This window comes from Mytilus californianus, unplaced genomic scaffold (assembly GCF_021869535.1).
Source record: "Mytilus californianus isolate M0D057914Y unplaced genomic scaffold, xbMytCali1.0.p SCAF_11, whole genome shotgun sequence".
In the NCBI taxonomy this organism is placed as follows: domain Eukaryota; kingdom Metazoa; phylum Mollusca; class Bivalvia; order Mytilida; family Mytilidae; genus Mytilus; species Mytilus californianus.
The window spans coordinates 12,128,855-12,155,560 of record NW_026262593.1 but is presented as its reverse complement, the minus strand read 5'-3'; the positions used below and the strand labels follow the sequence as shown (position 1 = coordinate 12,155,560).

At 32.4% G+C, this 26,706-nt stretch overlaps 1 protein-coding gene across 1 annotated transcript in view; it reads left to right on the top strand.

Moving 5' to 3' along the window:
• The window catches only part of LOC127719559 (uncharacterized), a 54,816-nt gene extending 35,538 nt beyond the window's left edge, over positions 1–19,278 (top strand). The window contains exons 14-19 of the mRNA XM_052225777.1: positions 8,376–8,498; positions 10,531–10,599; positions 11,970–12,080; positions 14,568–14,594; positions 17,641–17,721; positions 18,917–19,278. Of these exons, the coding sequence (XP_052081737.1) occupies positions 8,376–8,498; positions 10,531–10,599; positions 11,970–12,080; positions 14,568–14,594; positions 17,641–17,721; positions 18,917–19,023 (518 nt within the window). The 3' untranslated portion in view covers positions 19,024–19,278. The remainder of the gene's footprint in view (positions 1–8,375; positions 8,499–10,530; positions 10,600–11,969; positions 12,081–14,567; positions 14,595–17,640; positions 17,722–18,916) is intronic.
• Positions 19,279–26,706: the final 7,428 nt, after the last annotated feature.

Here is a 26,706-nt window from a genome sequence, read left to right as displayed (position 1 = left end):
CACCTCCTCATAATTTTTTTTTTCTAATAAAATTTTAGAAAAATATTTTGTGTTTTCATTTAACCTATCCAGATGTACTGTCTGGTAAAGATTTCATTTGTTTTTGAAAAAAGTACTTTCGGACCATTTTGCATGGTTTTCTGTGAGACTTGCACTTAAAAAATCACTGCATATACTGTAACTTTTCTTTTACAGTACATTTTATACCCCCACCCTTGTTTCAATTTTTTAAAGAATTTGAAAACAAGATTTTGATTATTGTCAGCTTACCCTATGTGCATGTTTTCTGACATGAAATATCTAGAACCTGTCTGAAACTATTATTATAACAAATTAAAAGCATTTCAGTATACTATAAATGTAAAGTTTAGCAGTTAAGCATTCCAACATTCAAGATTATATAAAATATCCAATCCTGCCTTTGTCTCCAGTCCACATCTTACTGTATGCCTACTTGTCAATTAAAGTTAACAATTTCTACCTTAAATGGTCAGTGTAGAAATGTTGTCACAACAGTATCATCCCTAACCATATATCTAACATAATTTAGCTAATATATGAACTAGAAGTGTTTAAACAAAGCCATATTTTCAAAAGTTGCATGTATAAAGTTACTAATACCAGTCTAATGAATGTATGACTTCACTAAAAGTTGTAAAGAACTGACTGCTAACATCTGTTTTTTTTTTGCATAATTTCAAAGCACAGTTATTGTTTTCTATACAAAAGACCTTTAAATAATAAAATCAGAGCATTTACAGGTTAAATTATCTGATTTGTGACCCTGAGGGTATGCATTTTTCTGGTTTTTTTTGCCACTGGGGCCTCACATTTGCGAAATTATTCTGCTTTTTCTGTGAATATGGAATATTCAGTACATATTTAGGATAGAACACACTATTGTTAGTTTTATTGAGGTATTTTTGTATTTCTAGCTTGTAATTTTTTATGCCGCAGTCACAAAAAGCACATTCAGGTGTTAAGGCTTACTTTTTGGTTATCGACAGAACAAAAACACCCCAAAAACAATATTCAGGAAGGATCTATAAGTTTCAATGACTGTGAAGAGTAAATATCAGCACTTCTAAACAATTCAAATTACAAATATGCATACATTAAGAATTTATTTTGAATTCAGGCCTTTATGTAAACTATGAATTTATGCCAGTTAAGGCCCAGGATTTTCTCAATCTTCATGAAATATTCATAAAACTTTGGCTTTCAGTTAATTTCATTTAAATCTCTGAGATAAACAAGATTTGGTGAAATTATATATGTTCTCTTGTTTCACCCTATATAGATTGCAATTCTGTAAATATAGACATTGCAATTTCCCATAGGAACTCCCTTTGCGGCTAAAACTGTGCCACTTTTACTATGAAGTTTCATGAAAAATTATATCCCAGAACGGAAAGTTGATATCCACTACTATTTTATTCAAAGGTCAAAATATAGGGCTGTGCGGCATCTTTTCAACATTTATAGGCCCTCAACTTCTAAGAGTTTAAACTCATACTAAAATTCTATACTACCCCAACCTCCACTTTTGGACCTCCTAAGTATTAAATTTTAGGCGCTACCATGTTTTTCTATACTGGTAACATTCCCAAGTTATGTCTCTATGAGATGAAACACAGAGATCATATCTGGGAACCAGTACGTTAACAAATTGACATATCTATGAATATTATATATCTCCCCAAAAGAGGCGTGGCTTGTGAAACAGCTGTATTTACAAAGTGCAACCTTAAACCTAATTTGAATGCAAAAACAAAAACTTCAGCAACCGAATTGACTGAAGCAGACAACCTTTTGGACAGACACTCTGCTTTTCACAGGTTTCTTTGAAGACGATCACTTTCTTATTTGCATTGAAAAACTGTTAAAACATATTTTTGGATTTTAACAGTTTTTTCTGAAAATATACCTCATGCATCGCAACAGCTTGGAAATAAATGTAACAAAATGTTTCATCTGGAAATGGTAATGTCTTTTGAGACAATTTTACTTTTGACTTTTTGAACTAGATAGTGAAAGGGTATCGATGGATCTGGTATATTAAGTTGAAAATTGACTTAACAGTACGATACACTAAAAAAAAGAAGGAAAAAAAGAAAAGAAAATAAACCTATAACATGATCTTATGTAGGTAATAATAGTTTCAACACAATTGATAATATATGAATTTAACTTTACACTACTTGAAAAGTACGTTTTAGTCCGTGTACAAAAAATGGTGTACTTTGCAGAGTCTAAGTGTCATCTCAAGACCAATGTTATTTTCATTTTGCAACAATGTGGTACCATTTACGATTAGGTTTTTCGTCCTTATCTTTTTGCAACATTAACGGTACACATGTTTTGACACCAAAGGAGCATTTCGACAATAAATGTCTCTTCAGTGATGCTCGATGTAAAAATATTTGAAAATCCAAAACTTATTGAAAAAATGAAGGGCTTATTAACCACAATGGACAAAAAGTATAGCCAAAGTGGGACAAGAAATCATAGCTTTGCATGAGGTATATGTATTCCTTAATTTAAAATTGTTTCCAAAATTTTGTAACAGCAAATTTTAATAACATAATATCCGTATTCTCATGCAAGTACCGAACTAATGGCAGTCCAACAGCAGAAGTATCGACCAAGTGGCTGTAATAATATTAATGTTACCAATTGTTCTGCACTAGATGCGCATTATCTGATTACTAATATCATCTGTAATGAAGACTTTATAGACGCTGCTGTATTTGTGTATTTGTAACATTGTTTTTCATTTATTTTGAGGTGTTTAATGTGTGCTTGCCTTATTGAAATTTTTTTTTGACGTATATAGTGTTGTCATTTGGAAATGTTAATGCCGTTTGTGACAATTTTTGTTTTGAATTTTTAAACTAAATTGTAAAAGGATATGTAATAAATCTGCTAAATAATGTTGAAAATAGACCTTGAACATGATCTTATAGAGAGAGTAGGAGTTTCAACAAAGACAATAATATATAAACATGATGAATTAAGCATTACAGAACTTGCAAAAATACCTTTTAGGTCGTGTACTTTGCAGAGTCTAAGCGTCAACTCAAGACCAATTTTATTTTCATTTTCTAACAATGCTATCCCATTTGAGATAAGATTCTTCGTATCTTAATTTTGTTTCTGATCCCTTTATCTGTTTGAATCTTCTCCTCTGAAACTACTGGGCCAAATACCTTCAAACTTTAACTAAATATTCCTTAGGGTATCTAGTTTATAAATTGTATCCGAAGTTTTGATCCATCAACAAACGACACCTTTGCTACAAATAGAATATGTGGGTCAAATGCAGTTTTTGGCTAATATCTCAAAAATAAAGCTTTTAGAGCAAATCTGACAGAGATAAAAATGTTCAATAGGTGAAGATCTATCAGCCCTGAAATTTTCAGACGAACCAAACAACCCATTATTGGGTTGCTGCTACTAAATTGGTAATTTTAAGGAAATTTTGCAGTTTTTGGTTATTATCTTCAACATCATTGAAAATAAAGATAAACTGTAAACAGCAAAAATGTTCAACAAATTAAGATCTACAAAAAAATTAAATAACCAAAATTGTCATTTGACCCCTTAAGGCGTTATTGCCCTTTAAAGACAATTTTACACAAATTGTTCTTCATGTTTGCTAACATTTAAAAATCTTCTCCTCTGAAACTACTGGGCCTAATACTTCTAAACTTTAACTGAATGTTCCTTATGGTAACTGGTTTATAAATTGTATCCGAAGTTTTGGTCCATTAACAAACATGGGCGCAATGGCTAAAAATAGAACATAGGGTCAAATGCAGTTTTTGGCTTTTATCTCAAAAACTATAGCAGTTAGAGCAAAAGTGACAGGAGTTAAAGGGATGAATAAGTCAAAATCTATCTGCTATTTAATTTTCAGACCAATTGGACCACCCATTGTAGGGTTACTGTCCGATATAGTATTTTTATGAATTTGTACTGTTTTTGGTTATTATCTTTAACAGTATAATAGATAGAGAGAAAGTGTAAATGGCAAACATGTTCAGCTAAGTCGGATCTACAAATAAGTCAAATGATCAAAATAGTCAATTGACTCCTTAAGGAGTTATTGTCCATGAAACGTTTATTTTTTACATTTTTTCGTGCAAGTCTATTACTTTTTAAAAATTTTCTTCTCTGAACGAAATTAGAAATAGCTTTTTCGTCCTTTTTATTGTTGGATTGAAAAGGTGTCACGACACTAATACAAAATTGTAAAATGTCCAAATATCGACGTTTTTAATGAAAAGCTTGAAATCTATAAATTAATACTTAACTAGTAAAATGACATACGTGACAACTGAAAAAGTGTGAATAGAGACGTTAATTTAAAGAGGCGATTTGATAATTGGTATCCGCATGATATACCCACTTATGGAACTCGGACCTACATTCAACTCAGGTTACCGTTTTTCATAAATAAAAGCAGAAACCAAGAATGACAGAAACAAATTCTCGAATGGATTCTTGAACATCTTGCTCATTTAAAAGGGTTAAAGACATGCAAACATGTTAAGAAAAATACTTTATATATCTATCCCTAGTCAGGACAAACAACCCACCCTCCTCATCCGAATATATAATTTATATATTTCTCATTCCAGAAAAAACTATCCGCACAACACTCTTGATTTAACTGCCCCATGTAAGATCAAAAATGTACTTTCCTTAAAACACACTCAATTAACTATCCCATGTCATGTCAGCAAGGTGCTTACCCTAACACATATTTGAGTTACATACTCATTGTCGTGCTTACCTTGACATTTTATTGAATTTCCTGTCAGTGCCATGCCAGGTAGGTACTCACCCTAATACTTACCTTTTTTATCTGTCTCGTGTCATGTCAAGAAGGTACTTACCCTAACACATATTTTGTTTACATCCTCCATGTCATGACAATACGGTGCTTTTCCTACTACAAACTTGATTTACCTGCACAGTGCCATGTAAAGAAGATGATTACTCTAACACATACTTGTTTTATCTGCACCATGTCATGTCATGATCATGCTTACCTTACAACAAACTTGGTTTACCTGCTCCATTGTCATGTAAGGAAGGTGATAACTCTACCACATACTTGATTTACCTGTCCATAGTCATGTAAAAAAAGCTGCTTACCCTACCACATATTTGATTCACCTGTCTTGTCCCTGAGAAAAGTTTACCCTACCACTTACTTTCTTTGCCTGTCACATACGTGTACGCATCTAATTCTATATCATACAACTTCCTTAAGCCAGATAGGATCTAACTACAGAATACACTTTATGCTCTTGTCAGAATAAGACTGACAAGACACTTACAATATTTTCATGCCTCATGCCATGAAGAATCTTACCCCATCACGTAGTCTATGCGCCTGTCATACTTTGGGAAGGAACTTATCTTTCCACTTACTAACTATGCCTGCCTTATACCGGAAAGGAGCTTACCTAATCATACTCTTTATGTTCCTGTCATATATTTGAATTTTTAAGTCTTATGTAGACTTACGCACGTCTGGTGTGCCAAATCAAAAGCCTGTAGTTTGTGAGTTTTTATATGCCTGTTAGTAGATAACGCAATCAGGACCCCCATCATATACTGTATATTTCTGTTCCATGCAAGGAAGGATCTCGCCATACACTTTATGTACCAGGGACTCTGTAGTCAAGTTTATTTTTTTATCCTTTTTTCAGTAGGCGTCTTGCCATGTTCCTTTAAGGTATATTGATGATGTTCTGTCACTAATTTTTTTTGGTAGCAAATACCCACATTTTAGTGAGTGCATGCATTATATAAATTCCATATCTCAATTGATGCGTTACGCGCGTGCATGTTTGCATCATTCGGAAGCTATAAACGGGTAAGTGTTTCTGACGCAAAACCTCCTCCGACATGGTTGTTAGGAAGAATGATTTTATGTGTCAATGTATCAACACACAATATAATGTTTTCGCTATGTCAGATCTTTAAGTACCAGAAAAATCGTCTGATCTGTACATTTACCGAGTATGTAACATCTCTTTTGTGGCATTTTGAAAGAGTGTGGAATTTAAAGGCTGGTGATAACTGCATAGGCAGAGACACTTATACTCTGTCCGCCGTTTGGAGTTCACTCGACTTTTTTTTTTCTAAAATCTTGATTTGAAACGTGAGGGTACCCAAATTGCACCTATTTTGATAGTTTTTCACCTACGTTTATTTATGATCTAGACAAAAGTTTCCATTCTGTGTTTATTTTGTAGATGTATCATTATTTACTATATAGTTCCACCAATTTAATTTTGAATCCATATTGAATCATGGAAAAATGGGTTTGAACAGACCTCCAAACGATCAATGATTCTGTAATGAGGAGTACCCAAATTGCATCCATGCTTAAATTCACATCCTTAAAAGTTGAATAACAGATATTTTGTTTTATTTCTTTAAATATTTAGAACAATTTGACATCAGTCCATGCTTACTATTCATTTTGTAAGAAATGAATACTTGTAACATATTATATTTGTTAATTTTTAAAAGATGACTTTTTGTGGACGTCGCATCGCGACGTTACCGTAAATTTGACTTTTTCCAGTGAACACTTCATCTGTTTATATATACCGTGAACTTTTTGTGTATATTTAAATATATTTACCTCTGTTGAAAGACGTGCATAGTGTCAAATCATAAAAATGCAAATTGTTTAGTCTCTATGAAAACTTGTAAGATTTCCTCTGCTTTTTTTGCTAAATAAGTGCAATTTGGGTACTCGGTGCAATTTGTGTACCGTGACGTTATATTCTTTATCGATTAGCGATATGTCAACATCGCAACTTCTGTTGTCTCTAGTTTATCGTTTTGTTGTTCTGAATTTTATTGCCTTTTATGCTGCGTTCACACGTAATTCGAATTCGATTCGCATTAACTAATTCGAATTAGTTTAATTCGCATTCGAAACGTTTAACGTCCAAACGTAAATTCTAATTCGAATTGCAATGCGCGTTCTGTTCTGTTCTGTTCTGGTATATGCCTCCGTTTTATCGGAGCACTCCACTTATCGAATGAGTATTAGAATTTTAAATACTTAACAGAAAAAGCGGATATTTTTATATTTACGATATGAAAAATATAATTTTAAAATAAAATTAGTTAGTTAAAGTGAATAAAATAAAAGTTTATAATGTCTTTGATGATATATTAAAAGATATTAATACAAAAAAAAAAAAAAAATAATAATATTATTCACACGTGACAAATTACGGCGTCAAATTCGCTTTACTGTTCTAATGCGAATTGGATAATGCGATTTAGCCAATTCGAATCAATTCGAATTAAAAAAGAAGAGTGTGTGAACGCGATTAGCGAATTCGATTCGCATTCGATTCGAATTCAATTCGAATTAAATGAAAGTGTGAACGAGGCATTAATATCTTAAAGTATGATTATTTACCAATTTTTATTGCAGAGTTATATTTGTGTATATAGGCATTTACTAGTATTAGTGTAGTCTTTAAAACATTTGATTTAATTGCTTTGAAGTTTTCCGATTCAAATTATATATAAATCAACTACGGTTTATGATTAAAAAAAATCATAATTGTATGTATACCAATAAAACTGAACGGAATAGGTGCAAGAGATCATTATTTGACAGGAATTCAATTCAAATTGATGAGGTTCCAAATATCATCATAACTTTGTTGTTACATTACATAAGTGAAAGGTGTTCAGAAAATAAAACAAATTTCGCATTTGATGAATTACCGTGGCACCAATCATGACGTTATTTTCATGATTCGTTAAATTTCTTATCTATATATTCCGCATTCTTCTTATTTTTTTTTTATTTTATGCATTTCCCATTATTATTGCACATTTAAAACTGTTGCTAACATCTAAGGCTTAATTCGTGCCTTATATTCTTACTGCTTCAGCAGTTTCAGCTCAGTAGTCAATACTTCGGTACTGACATGAATTATAACAAACTTTTCTAAAATTGTCCGTTTATAAATTTTGAAATTATAAAGAAACTAAGGTTTCAACTCCCTCAGGCAAAGTTGACCTTAGATGGATTTGGCTATTTGTTTTAGGTATTTTTGTCATACAGCTCTTCAACTGTTTCGGTAATTATACATCCCTCGGATTTCAGATGTTTGGCTTTGAGCGTTCCTGATGAAGGTAAATCCAGAAAAGCGCTTCGGACGCATGAAATTATTAAACGTGTTGTTTTCAATTTTTTTTTCAACAGAAACGTTCCCCTAAATGAAAATAACACTTTATAAATTTTGTGCGTCGAGGCGCCATTCTTGATTTATCTTTCTCAGGAAAGATCTGATTAAAAAAGTTTTTTTGTTAACTTTCAGATGAACCAGCTGCAGCAAACTTAGTTACATGTAGAGGGATTGGAATGTTCGCGAATCCTGCCATGGATATATGGTGTCAGATTGTTTGTCCTCAAGGCTTCTGTCCACCATCTCACTGTGAATGTAAGACATATTGAATTAATTTCTTAAACCCTGGATGAGGTCAACTATAGTTCATTAATGCAGTTGGTAATATGACCCTTTCAAAGCTACAGAACGAGAAATGATACTAAGCAATCGTTGTAGCAGCGAAATAATGGAGAATTGAATCCGTATTTGTAAGCTTTTCGATCCTCTGAATAAACTTATTCTCAAAGTTTATCAATTTACATTGTAATTAGATATTTGAATATTGTTTTCATCGGTACTAACATTGATTGTTTTATTAAGGTAGATTAATTTGATACCGCCATCTTGGATTGTACTATCGCAGTACACAATCAGTCTAGTTATTTGCCCAAATCTGCAAATTTATAGACAGAATGTGCAATTTTATTGGTTGGACTGTTTATTTATATGAAGAAAATTTGCTGATTTATTGCATTATTCAAAATTTTAAACAAATACCAAACATTTGTTTATAGAATCAATTTTTTCAACTGAGCCATTTAAGGGGAGATAACTCTTTAAGCAAAAAATTTATACTGGACTGATAGGGAAATTTTTAATTTTTAATTGTAGCAAGTAAAAAAGTTCGGTGACACCATTTTTTCCTTTTATTTTCTTAACACATATTATAAAACCTATCTTCTCACAATTTATTTCAAAATTCTATCTCATAGATTTCTTTTTATGCACAAAAATGTGTTTTTTCATGAACAATCTAAGCAAATTTAGGCAATTTTCAACGACTCATAGCTTGAAAAATAGCACGGTGACCCATCCGTTTTATTATATTTTTGAAAAGATCATAGTAAAATCTTCATCCTGGCAAAGTATAAGAAAATTCTATCTCGGGAAACATATACCGATGATCTACCTTAATAGATTAAAACTAATGCTATACAATTATTAACGCTAACGGTTCTTCATCCTGTCGATACTTATATTTTGGCACAAGGTTATGTTTTCCTAGATTGTTTATGACATATTTACACTTATTCGGTGGATGGGTACTTACTGATTTTTGTCTTGGATACATGATTTTTTTACAAGATGTTATTGGCTTGGAGGTAGCATTCAGTAACTGCGAGTACTCTCAGATCGTTACTTTATGTCTTACCTGTTTTTGTTAGTTGTTTGTTTTGCTTCCATCTGATGAGTCAAACCCTTTTCAAATGATTTTTATATTTTCATGTTGTGCTGTTATACCACTGTCCCAGGTAAGAGGAGGATTGAAATTCTTATGAAACATCTATGAAACGTTTATTGTTGAATGATGAAGAAGTTATTTTCTTGAAAAAAAAAAATGAAAAGAACACTATATATTTCATGCATATTTGAAAGCCAATAATTTATGAGAACCGAAACAGTTGAAGAGATATATGACCAAAATAGCCAAATCCATTTAAGGTCAACTTTGAACCTGTATATAGTCGATTGAACCTTTAACAATGACTAAGTCGGGTAGGATTTAAACTATCTTTTGGAAACTTTTAATTTCCCTTTTATAAGAGTAAAGATTGGACAAAACTCATGAACAGCTTAAGTCAAATGCGTAATAATTGACAGTTTTGTATATTTACAGTGCAACCAACAAAACAAAAGAAGAATGATCGAATTCGTTTCTGCTTCATATTTATGATTAACTCAAGCATTAACACCTGTCAAGAAACGACATAAACCATTAGTGTACCTTTACAATTCAACATTTGAGAATAGGACACGCAAAAAATTCAAAATCGATAATAAAAAAATCTTTAAAAGATTTGAATAACGCTATGAAATGAAAGAGATAATTTTAAAACAAAATTGAGCTCTGTGATACATGAGTTCATAATTATTTTCTATTGTCCTTTTTTTAGTGTATCTAAAAATGCATTTTGTTTTCATTTTCCCTTTTATGTAGCGTTTATCAGCATTTTAAAAGATTTTGTGGTGTTGTCTTATTTGTGAAAATTATTGATCTTGTCACTTCAAATACGAAGCCATATTGGAATCCCTGTTTTTATTTTGTCTCCCTAACAACTAGTATTTACTTCTTTTTACACACTAGGCGGAGTACTAATTCAAACGTCAACGACAACAACCAGGCCAACAACGGAGAGCACTCAATTTGCTTCAGGTATATTTGTACTTTTATAACTAAAGTCTTTTCACATGTCATGTTTCAAAGAGATGGCGTATTTTCATTTGGACTTATAAACTAATTTCGATATTTTTTTCTTTTAATTCCTTTTTTGCTTTGTATCTTTGATATGTTTCTGGCTTAATAATATGGTGCATATTCTTAGATTATACAATGTAATTAACAACAACTTAATTCATTTCACGTGGGCTTTTTTCCTATTTCCTCGATTGAAAAAATCATCAAATGCGACTTATGACCCAATGTTTACTTCCGATGAGCAACACGACGGGTGTTATAAGTTGAACGTGAACTGCTTAACTGACAATTTGGTGTTCTTCAAGCTTTTGAGCTGTTGTTCGTCTTTTCGCTGTTTTTCTATTTAGCCATGGTTTTGACTGTTTTTCTCTTTGGTATCTTCTCTCCGTTTTTCAAGATATGTAAAATATTCTATTGCATTCGTATAACAAAGAAGTGTAGGTGCCTTACACACTGTCTCTTAAATCAATATTGAATACAAGCCTGATGTAGATGATTTAGTTTTTATTAATGTAACAATTGCTTGTCTTCAGATATGGTCAGGCATTTGTTTTGGTAGATAATGATAATGGTTTTAATCATGATTCATTTAATCATGTCTTAGTAAAAAGCTTACATAAAAATCACACTACCAACTTTGCTCGTCCGAAGCGCTTTGTCATACTACCTTAACCAGGAACGCTCAAAGCCAAAATTGGGAAAAGTCAAGGATTTATAAGACCTAAACACTTGAAAAGCCATATGACCAAATGGGACATAAAAATAGTCAAATTCAGCCAAGGTCAACTTTGCCTTAAGGAGTAGGAACCTTAGTTACGTAATAATTTCTTAATCATCAACTTAAAAATGAACAAAAGTTTGTTTCATGTAATTGATGTTATTTGTTATTTGTAAATACAATGAAATAAAAATAGAGCTGCATTATAAGTTATAAAACATGATACGAAAGAAAGTTGGAGGTATGTAAAGCGCCATGTTGATACTTTGGTAATTTAGTACTCATTTGCAGGATAATTTCGGTGCATCTTCACTAAATCGTCTTTTTAGAATAATTGTACTGAATACTACTCTTGTTAATTCAGATGCTTAAAATGGACACGAGCACATTCGCCTTTTGGTAAAATATAAATTAAAAGTATATTTTACTATTTTTGTTGCTATTAATCTGCATATGTAAATTAACTTCATCAGGATTACATAAGATCCAAAAGAAACATAGACAGGCCAGAGTAGGATTTTAAGATGAGTTTTCATTTTATCTTTTTTTCAGGTGCAGATTTGTATTTGGTTGATATTGTGACGAGTTTTCATTTTATCTTTTTTTTCAGGCGCAGATTTGTATTCCGCCAATGCCATGAATGGTATTATGTGTTCAGTTTGTAACCAACAACCAAAATATTCAGACTGTTCTACGAAATATTGCAATCTATATAATCCAAGTGAGTAATAGAAAGATCGTAAAATTTTAGAGTATCAAAGGTACACTGAAACTTGAAACTATAAACTCAGTACACATATTTATTATAAAGTGATGTATTAAATATATGTTAGAGTGACCTGTGTCTGTCAACAAATCTGTGTCCTTTCCTCTGATTTCTGTCTGATCTCTTGTCCCGCTGCGCCATGACAGTTAAATATGTGACCCTTTGTGCAGACTCAAATTTATGTTTTTTTCTCAGATCTGTGTCCCTTGGTGTCATGCATGACACTCAAATATGTGGTCATTTGTTTATTCAAGTCGGTTCCCTTTAATAAAATAGACTTTCTGTAATGTGACGTAACTTGGGACAGGCAAATAAAGAATGCGTTGTGGTTAATACGCTCGTTGTGTTACAACACATTATTACAAATTGTAAAAATTTATATCAGTTTCATCAGGCCTCTGGAAACTTTGTTAACTTTGTTATAAACAATGCCGTACTATCTCTTCCTGTTGGAACACATATTATATACTCTTTAACCCGTCAGGAACAAATACTGTAATATTTGTTTTAATGGACATAATATTACAGAATATTTCATGACAGGTCTTCGTGAAAGAAGTTCCAGACATAAAATTATTAAATTTCTCGAAATGTTTCTTGATCAAGTTTCTGATTATCTTTGTATTCTCGTACCTCAACACATATGCCTAAGTTATTACTATATATAATACTAGAATGGCATTCAACGTTCAAAACATCAACGGTAGAACTTCTTTTTATCAAAATTCCTTCTTACCGTCTGTTATTCGTGGATAGAACAGCCTTCCACAAGACGTAAGATGTAATCCATCAAAAATCACCCTTAAACATTATTTAATTATTTATGAAAGTTCCTTTATATTATAATAATGGTTGAAGAAAAGGCCAAATAGTGAATGCCAGACTCCGATTGAACGGCAGTGGCTTAAATGAACACTTTTTCAAGAAGAATACATTCCAATCTCTGTATAAGTAGACAGGTAGAGAGCAGCAAGCACTATCTGCTATAATGAAATAATTATAGACTCATTAGGACAAAAACCATTTACACACTACCAAGAAATGTTAATATATAAAAATTACTATCAGGTAGTGAATTCCTCAATGATGAGAAAAAAGAAAATATTTCTAAACTTGTACAAAATTTTATTTAAGAAACGGAGATTTGGTTTATAAATCTTTTTGTTTTTATATCTTTTTTATATTTTGAAACTTTGTAATTGAATTTTATTTTAAGACCACAATTAGAAATAAGTTGATCACATCTTTCGATCAAACTAACTTCTTAGTAACTGGCAAACCACAGAATAAACATGTACTGTTAATTGCAAATTATATTAAAGCATGTTTATTTACACTATGTTAAATCTATTTTACCGTTTGGCCTTCGACAGGTTTTTGACACCAAACATATTTCATCGAAGATATTTTGAAAATTCTGTTGTCAACACAGAAAACAGTCCATGAGAACTGTGATAGATTTGTGACGTCTATGACGCAATATAGAATTAGACACAGATTTGAGACTGGACATATAATGACGGACTATAAGAACGCAACACACGTTTTGGTGATTTTTTTTATTGATCTGCATATAACTACTATAAATGCTTACTATACTTCTTTCTGATTAGAGAAAAAAATGCAACACTTAACCCAGGTAATTGAAAATACCGGATTTTTGAAGTTGCACGAATTTCTTAAAGCAATATTTGAAACCCATAAAAGATTTTTGCAGCTTTTTTTTTTCTTCGTGAAACAGTTCTTACAGTCCATACCCACACTTCAATCAGTAAAATAATGTTAATTTCCATATTGCCGAAACTGAGCAATGAAAATCTGAATCAGGCATTACAAAATATTATACTGTAGGTTGTTTTAATAAGTGTATCAGTTTAAAAACAACATGAAGACAAACAAAAGTCAACAAACCACTAGATGTAAAACTAAACAATGAGCACCATTAACCTTTCAAAAACTCGATTGGGGGATAAATATAGGTTCCCGGAAGTATAAGCAGTTCTTGTTTTATTTGTTGCATTCGTCATGTTGCGCATTGGGTTATTTCACAATCAAAGCAAATAAGGTGAAATTTTTGTTCCGATAAGTGAAACATATCCTTCGTATATCCAACAGTGTGCAAAACAGGAATAAACTAACAATGAGCATTCTGTATATGAAAAAATTAGTTGACTGAGTGAAAAAAATAAAACTTAATCTTATTTGAATTCTTACAATAATTGAGACGTTAACCTATACATGCGGCTTCACTGATATCATGAGTAAAGATCAACATAAGTTCAAAGGCAACCTTTAGAGTTAAGATAGATAAGTGATGCGACAGTCAAAAACCCTAATCAAAACATTTAATTGGATTGACTTTCCCAAATCAACCTCATCTAGGCAAGCTTGTATCTGTTATTATATATAGAACATTTACATTTGTAATTTATTATTTTGCAGATTTAGAAGAACCGCAAGATTTTTTTAGTAAGATTAATTTACTACTACTAACTCTACTACTATTACCACTACCACCACCACTACTACTATTTAATATAAAACTAAGAAGATGTGGTATGATAGCCAATGAGACAACTCTCCACAATAGACCAAATGACACAGAAATTAACAACTATAGATCACCGTACGGCCTTCAACAATGAGTAAAACCCATACCGCATAGTCAGCTTTAAAAGTCCCCGAAATGACAAATGTAAAACAATTGAAACGAGAAAACTAACGGTCTGATTTAGGTACAAATAATGAACGAAAAACAAATGTGATATATAGCAACAAACGAAAACTACTGAATCCATTTGAGTTCAAATTACCTTAAAAATAGTTTATCAACAATCCATGTGTTATATATGTTATATCATTTGTTATCCCATCTTTTTCTAAATGTTATTACTGACTGGCTTTGTTAGATATTTTTTTTTTAATTAGCACAAATGTTTCTATTAGGTCTCTATATATAGTCAAAATGCATGTATAAACCATCAAGAACGGAGAGTGATCTATTTCATGACTAGATCAGTCATTCTATTGTCATCAGCAGTACTGTTTAATGAAATAAAAATAAAGGGAATCACAACAGGCGTTCTTATACGATAGACGACACTCACAAATACGATTCACGACCATCACAAATACGATACACGACCATCTCAAATACGATTACAAACAACAAAAAATTGAAACACATTTCAGGACGTTTAAGCCGGGGTCACACATTCGCGATTTTTACTGCCGTCCTTGATAGGACCATTTCCGATCAAAATTTGTCAAAAGTCTGATCAAGATCCGGTGAATCGTGGCTGGAAATTCAAGCTTTAATTTAAATTTGTAAAAACATTTATCTTATCACGACAAAAATTAGATGTTGTTCAGGAAACGTCCAAATCATCCGTTTCTAGCCGCATTTGTCCCGATTATCCCGTTCTCAATCCCATTCTTATTCGACTTGTATCTTTCATTTGGTAAAAAAACGACCGAATATGTCCCGACAGCGTCCCGATTCTGCCGACTGCGATCCGATAGAATTCAGACACTGATAAGACAGTAAACCGACGTTGACGGTAGATATCCGTTAAAAAACTGTTTTATGTGATAGTCCCGTTTTTTTTTTTAATCGCCATATTCGGGATGATCAGGTACTACTGGAACGCAATCCTATCACAGTCTGCTGTACCGCATTGCAAACGGCTTTGTCTGGACTCCGTCGTATCGTGTTCTGTAATTTTCGGGACTCTGACGTGGGTATTATTGCCGAATTTCGTATTAATAACGGAACTGTTTCAGAACAAAGGCTGTTCGTATTTGCCAAGATCTGGATGCAATCTGGACCTAATCGGCAAAAAAAAAACAGCGATGACAAATTTCTCCAGATCGTGCCCGTTCCACAGGACACCGTCCAGAAAACACAGAACTTTGTTACAATTTTGATCCGGTACAACAGAATCTGTCACGACATAGTCACGATTGTAGCCCGACTAGACAAAATCGGATGAGTTTCCCCGAATGTTACGGGACGCACCTAACTGTCGGGGTGCTAGTTCGTCCTCTCCCGATCCATAGGAATCTGTTACGAACGTATACGACTGCGTTGAGACAATAATAGGACATTCCTGATCATTGAGGATAGTAATCCGACTTTTTTCTTTTCTTGTCTTAGCGCTGTCTGATCTCAAACGGGAGCCATAATCGGCACTGTGTGAACGCCGCATTAAACATCTTAGAAACGTAAAACCGTACACAGACATCACATCTAACAGATTCAGAAACATAATTAACCAATATTTTATGCAAAGATCGTTAAAATTACACTTTTGGAATGGAAAAGCGCATTAAAGCGATAAACGAAGAACAAAAACAATCCTTTATGGGTTGATTTAAAATACATATATAAGTAAGCAATGAATGTGGTTGTTAAATTTGATAGATGCTTCTTGTGCTTCTTTGTTAAATGTTTGTTTGATTTGAGATTGCGACACAGTGATGACTGCTGTACCCAAATTTTGACAATGTTACCTATTATGTCTGTTTTGTTCACGCATCGTTGTAAATATAATGGAATTCGATGCGACTGTTATACAAGTGAGAGGTTTAGCGCTATAAAACCAGGTTCAATCCACCATTTTCTACATTTGAAAATGCCTGTACCAAGTCAGGAATATGACAGTGGCTATCCATTCGTTTGATGTGTTTTGTCATTTGATTTTGCCATTTGATTAGGGACTTTCCGTTTTGAATTTACCTTGGAGTTCAGTATTTTTGTAATTTTACTTTTTACCAATACATATCCTTTTGAAATGAAAGCTCAAGTTTTACTCATTTCCAATTAATTGGCTCATTTTGGATGGTCTTATTAAATAAACCGTTATGTGAATTATCAAGTTTTCTTGTTCATTTGAATGAGATTAAATATAACAAAGGGAGATGTGGTTTGATAGCCAATGAGACAACTATCCACCAAAGTTCAAATGGAGTGGATTGAAGCAATTATAGGCAACCGTTCGGCCTTCGACAACGAAAAAACCTATCCCGTATAGTCGGCTATGAAAGACCCCGACATGAAAAATATGAAACAATTCAATTGAGAAAACGAACGGCCTAATTTTTAACAAAACAATTTACGAAAATCAAATATGACTGACATGAACCAATGACAACCACTGCACTACGGGCTCCTGACTTAAGCTTTGGGACAGGCACATAAAGAATGTGGCGGGGTTCAACTAGGTCGCTGGCGCCAAACCCTTCCCCTAACCTGGAACAGTGGTGTTACAGTACAGCATAAGAACAAACTATAAAAATCAGTTGAAAAGGGCTTAACTCATCAGATCGATACAAAGCAGAAACTATCTAACGAAAACACAGACCGGACGTGTTAAACGCTGTTTTATGGTTTTGTTTTAAAAGCCAATTGGGTTTTGGTCCCTGAGAACGACACAAATAACCAACAGACCGCTGGAGGTTAACATTCACAATATATTCAATTGCATCATTGTATATTTTGATGTATATTTTTCAGATAATGTATTCAGCTACTCCCCAGAAATTTTCTGCCAACTAGCAATTACAAAAGAAGATACACATTTACAGAAGATCTTTTGTAAGTGTATTGTTGTATTAGGAAAATATAATGTTCATCAAAAATGTCATATCAGAAAGTTTTATTACATAAACTTCGAGACTGATAAGATTTCTAATTCAAGAATAACAAGTTTTGAATGATGCATAAATGTACGTTTCCCCTGTTAATTACTTGTATCACTGAAAAAATATGTAGCTAATATCTTCGGGTCATCTATATAATATATCACTGGTTTTTAAGTGGATGGTAAGCAGTCATTGTTTTGTACATTCTTTCGTCCATTCGTTCGTCCGTTCCTTCATTCATCTGCAGCTGTTCGAAACCGTTAGTGACAAGGTGCGTTCGACTCCGATCTTAATTTACTAGGATTGCCAATTTTCCTCTCAGTCTCCATCCGCCACTAAAAAAACTAGCCGCCATGATATAACCAGGTAGTGGTGATAAAGGCGTAAAACACCAACCATCGACCAATCTTTATCCGAAACTGATCTTAAACCAAAAGCTTTTAATGAAACTATTTAGAGGATCTTAATTTCATAATGAAATGTTTACCTTTTCTATGTTTTTTAATGATTTGGGTTTAATGTACAAAACAGGAACATTGAGATGTCTAAAAAACGGGATAGGCATCTTATACCCGTATTTGTTTTCTAATTTATGAAATATATATCAAGGTGGCACGGTAGTATTTCCTGGCCAATAGGGATAATGATAGCCTTTTTAGAATGTTCAACACTTTCTAACACTGCCAAAAAAACCTACATACACAGTAAATTGAAAAACTTTCATTATAATACTCCGAAATAAATTTGAATATGTATGATGACCGTTTACTTTTTTTGCTATCGGAACGGTAGACAAAAATTTGCTGTACATAATTACAAAATCTATTGTATTACAATGGCTATTGGAACGGTAGACAAAAATCTGCTGTACACGATTACAAAATCTATTGTATTGCAATGGCTATCGGAACGGTAGACAAAAATCTGCTGTACACAATTACAAAATCTATTGTATTTCAATGGCTATCGGAACGGTAGACAAAAATCTGCTGTACACGATAGCAAAAGCACCTGATTTGAAAAGTAACCAGGAACAAAGTCCCTATTGAATCTGATGTGAGTGAACCCGGTAATAGGCTGTGGTTATATTGATTGCTCATTAACCATTTATCCTAAGATGTAACGTATTTCGAATTATTTAATTTTAGGTGACGGCGATCATTCCGTCATTTTATCAGAGTTGGAATCAGTCATGTGTAAAGCTTGTCAAAATGTTGGTAATGGAGCAGGATGTGAAGCGTACTGTGTGTCCTGATATTTCTTTTACACTTTAAACAGTATACTTATTTCAAGTAAAAACAATCGTATTCTTTTCTTGAACCTGTTGCTAACCTTGATTGCTAGCAGAACAATTATTTTAGCTACTATAAGTGTTTAACGGTCTAAAATTGCTATCTGATTTTGTTTCAATTAAGTGATAACAATGAAACAAACCAATTTGTTATTTTATTGAACAAGAAAGACATGATTTAACAAACACAAATGAGTTCCAAATAAAGATTAAAAGGTCTTTGTTTGTTCTAAATTTGTTTGGCTTCGTTTGAGTTTTTTTTCTTGTGATATATGTCTAATTTAGGAAGGTTTTAAATTACATTATTTTGATGTCCGTTCGTCATACATTTCACAGATACTACTAATAGAAAAGAATGACTTTATATTTGGCAGTTTGGCCGTGAAGTGTTGTAACGTGCGAGCTCTTTAGAGATCTGTCAGACACATACTTCTTGTCTTCCAATAATTAGAATTTTCCAATATTCTTCTCTCTAGGGTATTCTCAGCACGACAACACGAGCAGCGTCTTGTTTATTCCTGAATTTATAAAGCGGTTTGATATCTTTTATCTATACAGACTATCAAGCAAAAGAGAAGATACGAGGTCACTTCTTTTGTCCCTTGAATTCAATTCGAATGTTAAAAGGTATCATATATCTAGCAAATTTTAAAAAAGGGAAGATACCAAATGGACATTCAAAACTTATAAGTCGATGAAAACCTGACACCGCCAAGGCAAAAAACGAAAAACGACGAAAAGAAGAACAAGTTTTCATTAGACTCATCAACACGAAATAAAATGCTTCACATTACTGTAGAAGAGATATGATGAACTGTTTTTGGTAAATGTTAAACATATTTAATTAGGACATCAAACTTTTATTTGTATCGGATACTTTAAAAATGTCAAAATAGCTTCATTTTGAAGACTTGACAACAATATTTGGATATAAGCCAAAGCCTTACCCAGAAAGATATTTTACTGCAAGATGTCTTATACAAAGACAGGTGCCACATGTGAAGATTGATCTGATACTAGAGTATTTCGGAGTTTCATATTTATGACGTTATAGTGACATCACAAATAACATTTCCGTTCTACAATTTCTAGATCATATTATCATTTTAATTTATTTATAAAATTAACATAATTTGAACGGATTGGATCAGTTTACTATATTTGGTGTTCCTGGTGCCAGATAATGTTTCTTACCATAACTTTCCCTTGTTACTGCTTTTTCATAATATATTATGCTACTGTGAATTTTAATGTAATATAACAATTCCTATATTCTTTTTTATATCTAGATAGAAATTACTCCTTACCATAATATAGTCATAGTAAAATATTCTTCCAAAAGAAACAGAAGGACAATCATAAACAAAACATCGTTTCTATGCTATTTGGAAAATCTTATCACATATACACCGACAGGCAGATTTTAACGACTGGAACTAAGAAAGCAGACTGACTTGCATAATGTATAAATCTTCATTTTGATGTAAACTATTTTCTCTAAATCTTAGCCGATTTATCCTTTTCATGACCTGTTGATTATTTTTTATTTAATCAACGTGTGGTTGGTTTGATCTCAGTTTTTCATTGGTCAAAATTCAATTATGACATCAAATTTTCTTGCTTTCCTCCGAATTTCCTATTCTGACGTCACGACAAAAAGCGACCATGCTAATCAAATAACATTGAAAAAACACATCATTTCCATTCGTTTGATGTGTATGAGTTTTTGATTTTGCCAATTGATAAGGGACTGTCCGTTTTTAATTTTCCTTGGCGTTCTGTATTTTTGTTATTTTACTTTTTGCAGATCATTGGAAAAGAAGGTTTAAGTTTATCTGCATATCGTCTGAAAATCATTAGAAAAACAGATCCAACCATCAATACGCTATTTCCCCGCTCTCGACAACCTCGCGTTTTAAAGTGGAGAAATAGCGTAACACATACGATCCAGTGCTAGAAGCTACATTTATCCATCTCAAACCATCTTTTATATATTTTGACAAGGAAGGACATACATATATGAATTCATATGAAGTCTTTCACACTATATATATATATATATATCTAAGGTCGTACTTAAACCCTAACATACAACAAGACATGTTCCAGTTTTTCTCTATAAAAATTATTTGGACTATAGCTTTATACGTTCCTGGTTGCTAGAATAGAGCATCGAACGAAATAAGGTAAAGCAAAAGTCAATATAACAAGTTTTGGTTGTAGAATCCCTTTTACGTGGTCGTGTCATGAAAACATACCAGACAGTACTACATTACTGAAATAAAAAAAATTCCTACGCATAGCTGTCTGTTACTTTTAAAATAATAAATTGTTAAGATATAAAATGAGAGCTACAAAACATATGATCATTGTAGAACCCCTATAAAAAAATAAGGAGATGTGGATAATAAATGTAACTTGATATTGCTAAATGAAAATAACACTTTATTAATTTCGTGCGTCCTAAGCGTTTTTCTGGATTTACCTTAGTAGAGAACGCTCAAGCACAAACATTTGAAAGCCCCGGATGTATAACACCTAAATACGCGTAGAGCTATTTTACCAAAAGGGACCTTAAAGAAGCCACATTCATCTAAAGTCAACTTTACCTGAGGGGGTTGGAACTATATTTCCTTTTAATTTCTGAATTTATCAACGGACAATTTTTTCAAAGTTTGTTTCATAATCATGTCAGCACTGTAGCACTAGAAACTGGTATCATTATACCCGCAGGGCTAACGATTCCCAAGCTGAGGTATCGACCAAGTGCTAGTAAATGAGAATAATACTTTATCAATTTCGTGTATCCGAAGCGCTTTTCTTAATTTACCCTAAGAAGAAATGCTCAAACCAAAATGTATGGAAGCCAGTAATAGCTATAACCTAAACACTTAAAGAGCTATATGATCAAACGGGACCGCAAAATATCCAAATTCAACTTTGCCTGATAAGAAGTTGGAACTTTACTTTCTTTATAATTTTGTAATTTATCAACAGAGACTTTACCCTAGAATTTGTTTACAAATAATCTCAGCACCGAAGCAATTGCTTCTGAGGTGATACCCTCAGGGACTTACAGTCCTTACACAGTGTTATCGATCCAGTGTTAGTTGTACACAACAAAAACGCGTGAAGAGCTATTTAATCAAAAGGAACCTACAAAAATAGTAAAATTTATCTAGGGTCAACTCTACCTGTGGTAGCTGAAACCATACTTTCTTAATAATTTCTTAATTTATCAAGGTAGAATTTAAACAAAGTTTTTTTAAAAATCATGGCAGCACAGAAGCACTGACTACTGAGTTGATGATACTCTCAGGGACTAACAGTCGTATCTGAAACTCCACATTCCTAGGTCAAAATATCAAATGTAACCTTCACTTCTATAAATTAATTTATAATACCCATTTCACACCTTTCAGGAAAAATAACCCTAAAAAACATCTCGGCCAACAAGTTCATCTCAATTAAGACAGTTATTTAAGTCCATCCATTGACGTCAGTATATGATATTTGTGATGTTTTTTTATATCTTTTAATAAGAGGACAAGCATATTTTTCCTTTATATATTAAATATAATTTAATTAAAGATATTTTTCAAGTTCATACTTTAATTTATAATTTCTATAAGTTCTTTACTTATTTCTATCGTTCGAATTCTCATCATCAAAAAGACTATTTCATACAAAGATGTAACATTTTTCGAAATATTTAAATCAAGGTGATGGCGATCAGGCGGTCATTCTATCAGAGTTGGAATCAGTCACGTGTACAGCTTGTCAAAATGTTGGTAATGGGGCTGGATGTGTAGCGTACTGTGTGTTCTGATATGTATTTCAATATATTGAAAACATACTTGTTTCAAGGAAAAAAATTAATTAAAAAAAGTGGAACCTACTGCTAACCTACAAGTCGAACATAAAAACATATATTAACTGCGATAAGTGTTAAAGGTCTACAATTGCAATCACATTTAGTTTAAATTAAATGATAATATTATTGATAATGATACCAACCAATATTTTATTTATTAAAAAAGACACAAAGGCATTAACACAAAGACACAGAGAAATCAACAAAAAGAAATGAATTCCAAATAAAGATTAAAAGGTCTTTCCATGTTCTAGATTCATTTGAACTTCGTTATTTTTTTTTATTTTTTTCTTGTGATAATTGTCTAATTGAGGAAAGTTTTGATTCACATTGATGTCAGTTCGTATTACCCTTTTTTGATTATCTCACTTATTTTAACATCTAGATTTCGATTGTATGTTCCCATTTAATGGTAGAGTATATACCGTCATTCTTGTCACAGATACTACCGAAAGAAAAGAATGGCGTTATATGTGCAGCTTTACTATGAAGTGTTGTAACGTGCGAGCTATTTAGAGATCTGACAGTAAACTACTTCTTGTATACCAATACTTTGGATTTTCCAATATTTTTCTCCAGTTCTACTCAACAGAACTACTGTATCTCTGGCTGCAACTTGAAAGTGTAAATATATAATGTTTCTGATAGCATAGACAATTACTTCTTGTTTTCAGATACTTTGAATTGCGATTGGGGTATGCTCAACACAACAACAATGCAGCGTCTTATTTATTCCTGATTTGCAAAGCGGTTTGATATTTTTTATCTATACAGACTATCAAGCAAAAGAGCAGGTATGACAAGGCCACTGATTTTGTCCCTTGAATTCGAATGTTAAAAGGTATCATTCATCCGTCAAATTAAAGAGAGTTGGAAGATAACAAGGAGACATTCAAAACTTTTGAGGATGTTTGCTCCTCTTTTTTGTTTTGAATTTTTGCCAGATATTCGGAATCGTCTGGTTTTATCCATGTAGTGCCATAACAATTTTGCCCACTAACCCCTACTTTTCTTTCCATAATTTGATTACATTTAATTTAAAATGACATCTTTGAAAATCTTATAAAATCCTTGTTATTTTTTCATTTTTTTTTTGAAGGAAAAAAGGTGCCATTGTTAAATGCATGAAAAATCTAGAGAGAATTATTTCCCGCCACATTTTCAATGACTTATATCTCGAAAACAAGCACACGGACCCTTCATTTTTTTCTGCTTTTTTAGTATCTTTATTTATATACTATCAATTCATAACAGTCTTAAAAAGCTTGTTATTTTGAAACAGAGTAGCGAACATCCTTAAGTCGATGAAAACCCAAGGATGTTTGCTACTCTGACACCGCCAAGGCAAAAAAATAAACAGACAAAACGACGAACAAGGATACAGAAGACTACAATAGAAGATGAGATAGCAGGAATTTTATTTGTTAAACGTCAACATATTTAATTACGGCATCAAACTTCTTGTTAGTTACGGATACTTGAAAAATGTCAAAATAACGTCATTTTGAAGTCTTGACAACAATATTTAAATATGACCCAAAACCTTAGCCGAAAAGATATTTTACTACAAGATGTCTTATACAAATACGGGTGCCGCATGTGAAGTAGGATATGATCCTAGAGAACCTGGGATTACCATATGTATGACGTTATAGTGACACCATATATGACATTTCCATTTTACAATGTCTAGATTATATATTATTCTATTAATTTATTTATAAAATAAACATGATTTGAAAGGATTGAATCATTTTACTTTATGTAGTGTTCCTGGTGCCAGACTATGGTTCTTACCATACCTCCTGCTTTTTACTGCTTTTTCATTATATATATTATTTTCAAAACCAAATACATGCAGTACTGTAAATTTAAGTGTAATATAACAATTCCTATATTCGTTTTTATATCCACATAGAAATAACTCCTCACCATTAGAATAATGATACTTAACAATTCTTCCAAAAGAAACAGAAGGACACTTATAAACCGTACATGGTTTATATGCTATAAGGTAATCGGGGAATCGTATTACATATACCCTGACGGTTTAAATTTTTAATGGCTGGAATTAAGAAAGTGGACTGACTTCCATAATGTATAAATCTTCATTTTGATGTAAAATATTTTCTCTAAATCTTAGCCGATTTATCCTCTTCATGACCTGTTGATTACTTCTTTATTTAACCAACGTGTAGTTCGTTTAATCATAGTTTTTCATTTATCAAAACTCAATTATGACGTTAAATTTTCTTGCTTTCCTCTATATTTCCTATTCTTACGTCACGTCATGTTGATGAAATATTATTGAAAGAACACATCATTTCCATTCGTTTGATGTGTTTGAGTTTTTGATATTGCCATTTGATAAGGACTTTCCGTTTTGAATTTTCCTTGGCGTTCGGTATTTTTGTTCTTTTACTTTTTGCAGATCATTGGAAAAGAAGGTTTAAGTTTATCTGCATATTGTCTGAAAATCATTAGAAAAACAGTTAGTTCGTGCTTAAACCCTAGCATACAACAAGACCAGTTTTAGGTTGATCTCTGTAAAATATTATTTGGACTATAGCTTTATAGGTTCCGTTTTGCTAGAATAGAACATCGAAGAAATAAGGTAAATCAAACGTCAATATAACAATTTTTGGTTGTAGAATCCCTTATCCGTAGTCGTGTCATGAAAACATACCAGACAGTACTACATAATTGAAATAAAAATAATTCCTACGCATAGCTGTCTAGATCTGTTACTTTTAAAATAGATAAATTATTAAGATAAACTGAGAGAGCTACAAAACATATGATCGTTGTAGAACTCTTGTTGAATGTTCATTTTGAATGATAATAAATAGAAAAATTATTTAGGTGAACTTCAAAAAAAGTGATGCATATTTTTAGATCGGAAGTATATTTTGTGCATGCTTTTCGAATGAATTCCGAACTTTCGGGAGCTAGTCCGAAGACCTGTTGTTATTTTATCATACACATGCTATAGTTTTGTTTATACGTGATATGACTGTCACCTTATTTCAAGATACGAAATGATAACAATGACTTTTCATGCATTGTGACAATAAATTAATGGACCTAAGTTTTGCTTTTCTTCTTAAAATGTCTTATTTTTCTTTAGTTTCATATTTGTTCTCCACTGCAGCATTTTCATCGTCAAAAAACAGAAGTAATACAAAAGAGTGATATCAGGGGATGCAATCACTGCTCCTTCTAGAGCACCATTTATTGTACTTGAATATACAGCAAGGCTTAAACAACACTGATGAACTATGGACTATATAATTAAATGTTCATTGTCATGAGCAAATTTCATTTCAAAACAACATCACTGTATACATCTTTAACCACTGCATATAAATTTCTTATGTTAAGAGATTTGAAGGAAAAATGAAGGTTTATTATAGGTTGTTATCTCTGATGAGTTAATTCATTATAGATAAATCTAAATTGATATTGCTAAATGAAAATAACACTTTATTAATTTCGTGCGTCCTGAGCGTTTTTCTGGATTTACCTTAGTCCAGAACGCTCAAACACAAACATTTGAAAGCCACGGATGTATAACACCTAAATACGTGTAGAGCTATTTTACCAAAAAGGGACCTTAAAGAAGCCACAATCATCTAAAGTCAACTTTACCTGAGGGGGTTGGATCTATAGTTTCTTTATCAATTCAGCTTTTATCAACGGAGAATTTTAAAAAAAATTGTTAAAAAATCATATCAGCACCAAAGCACTGGCTACTGAGCTAATGATACCCTCGG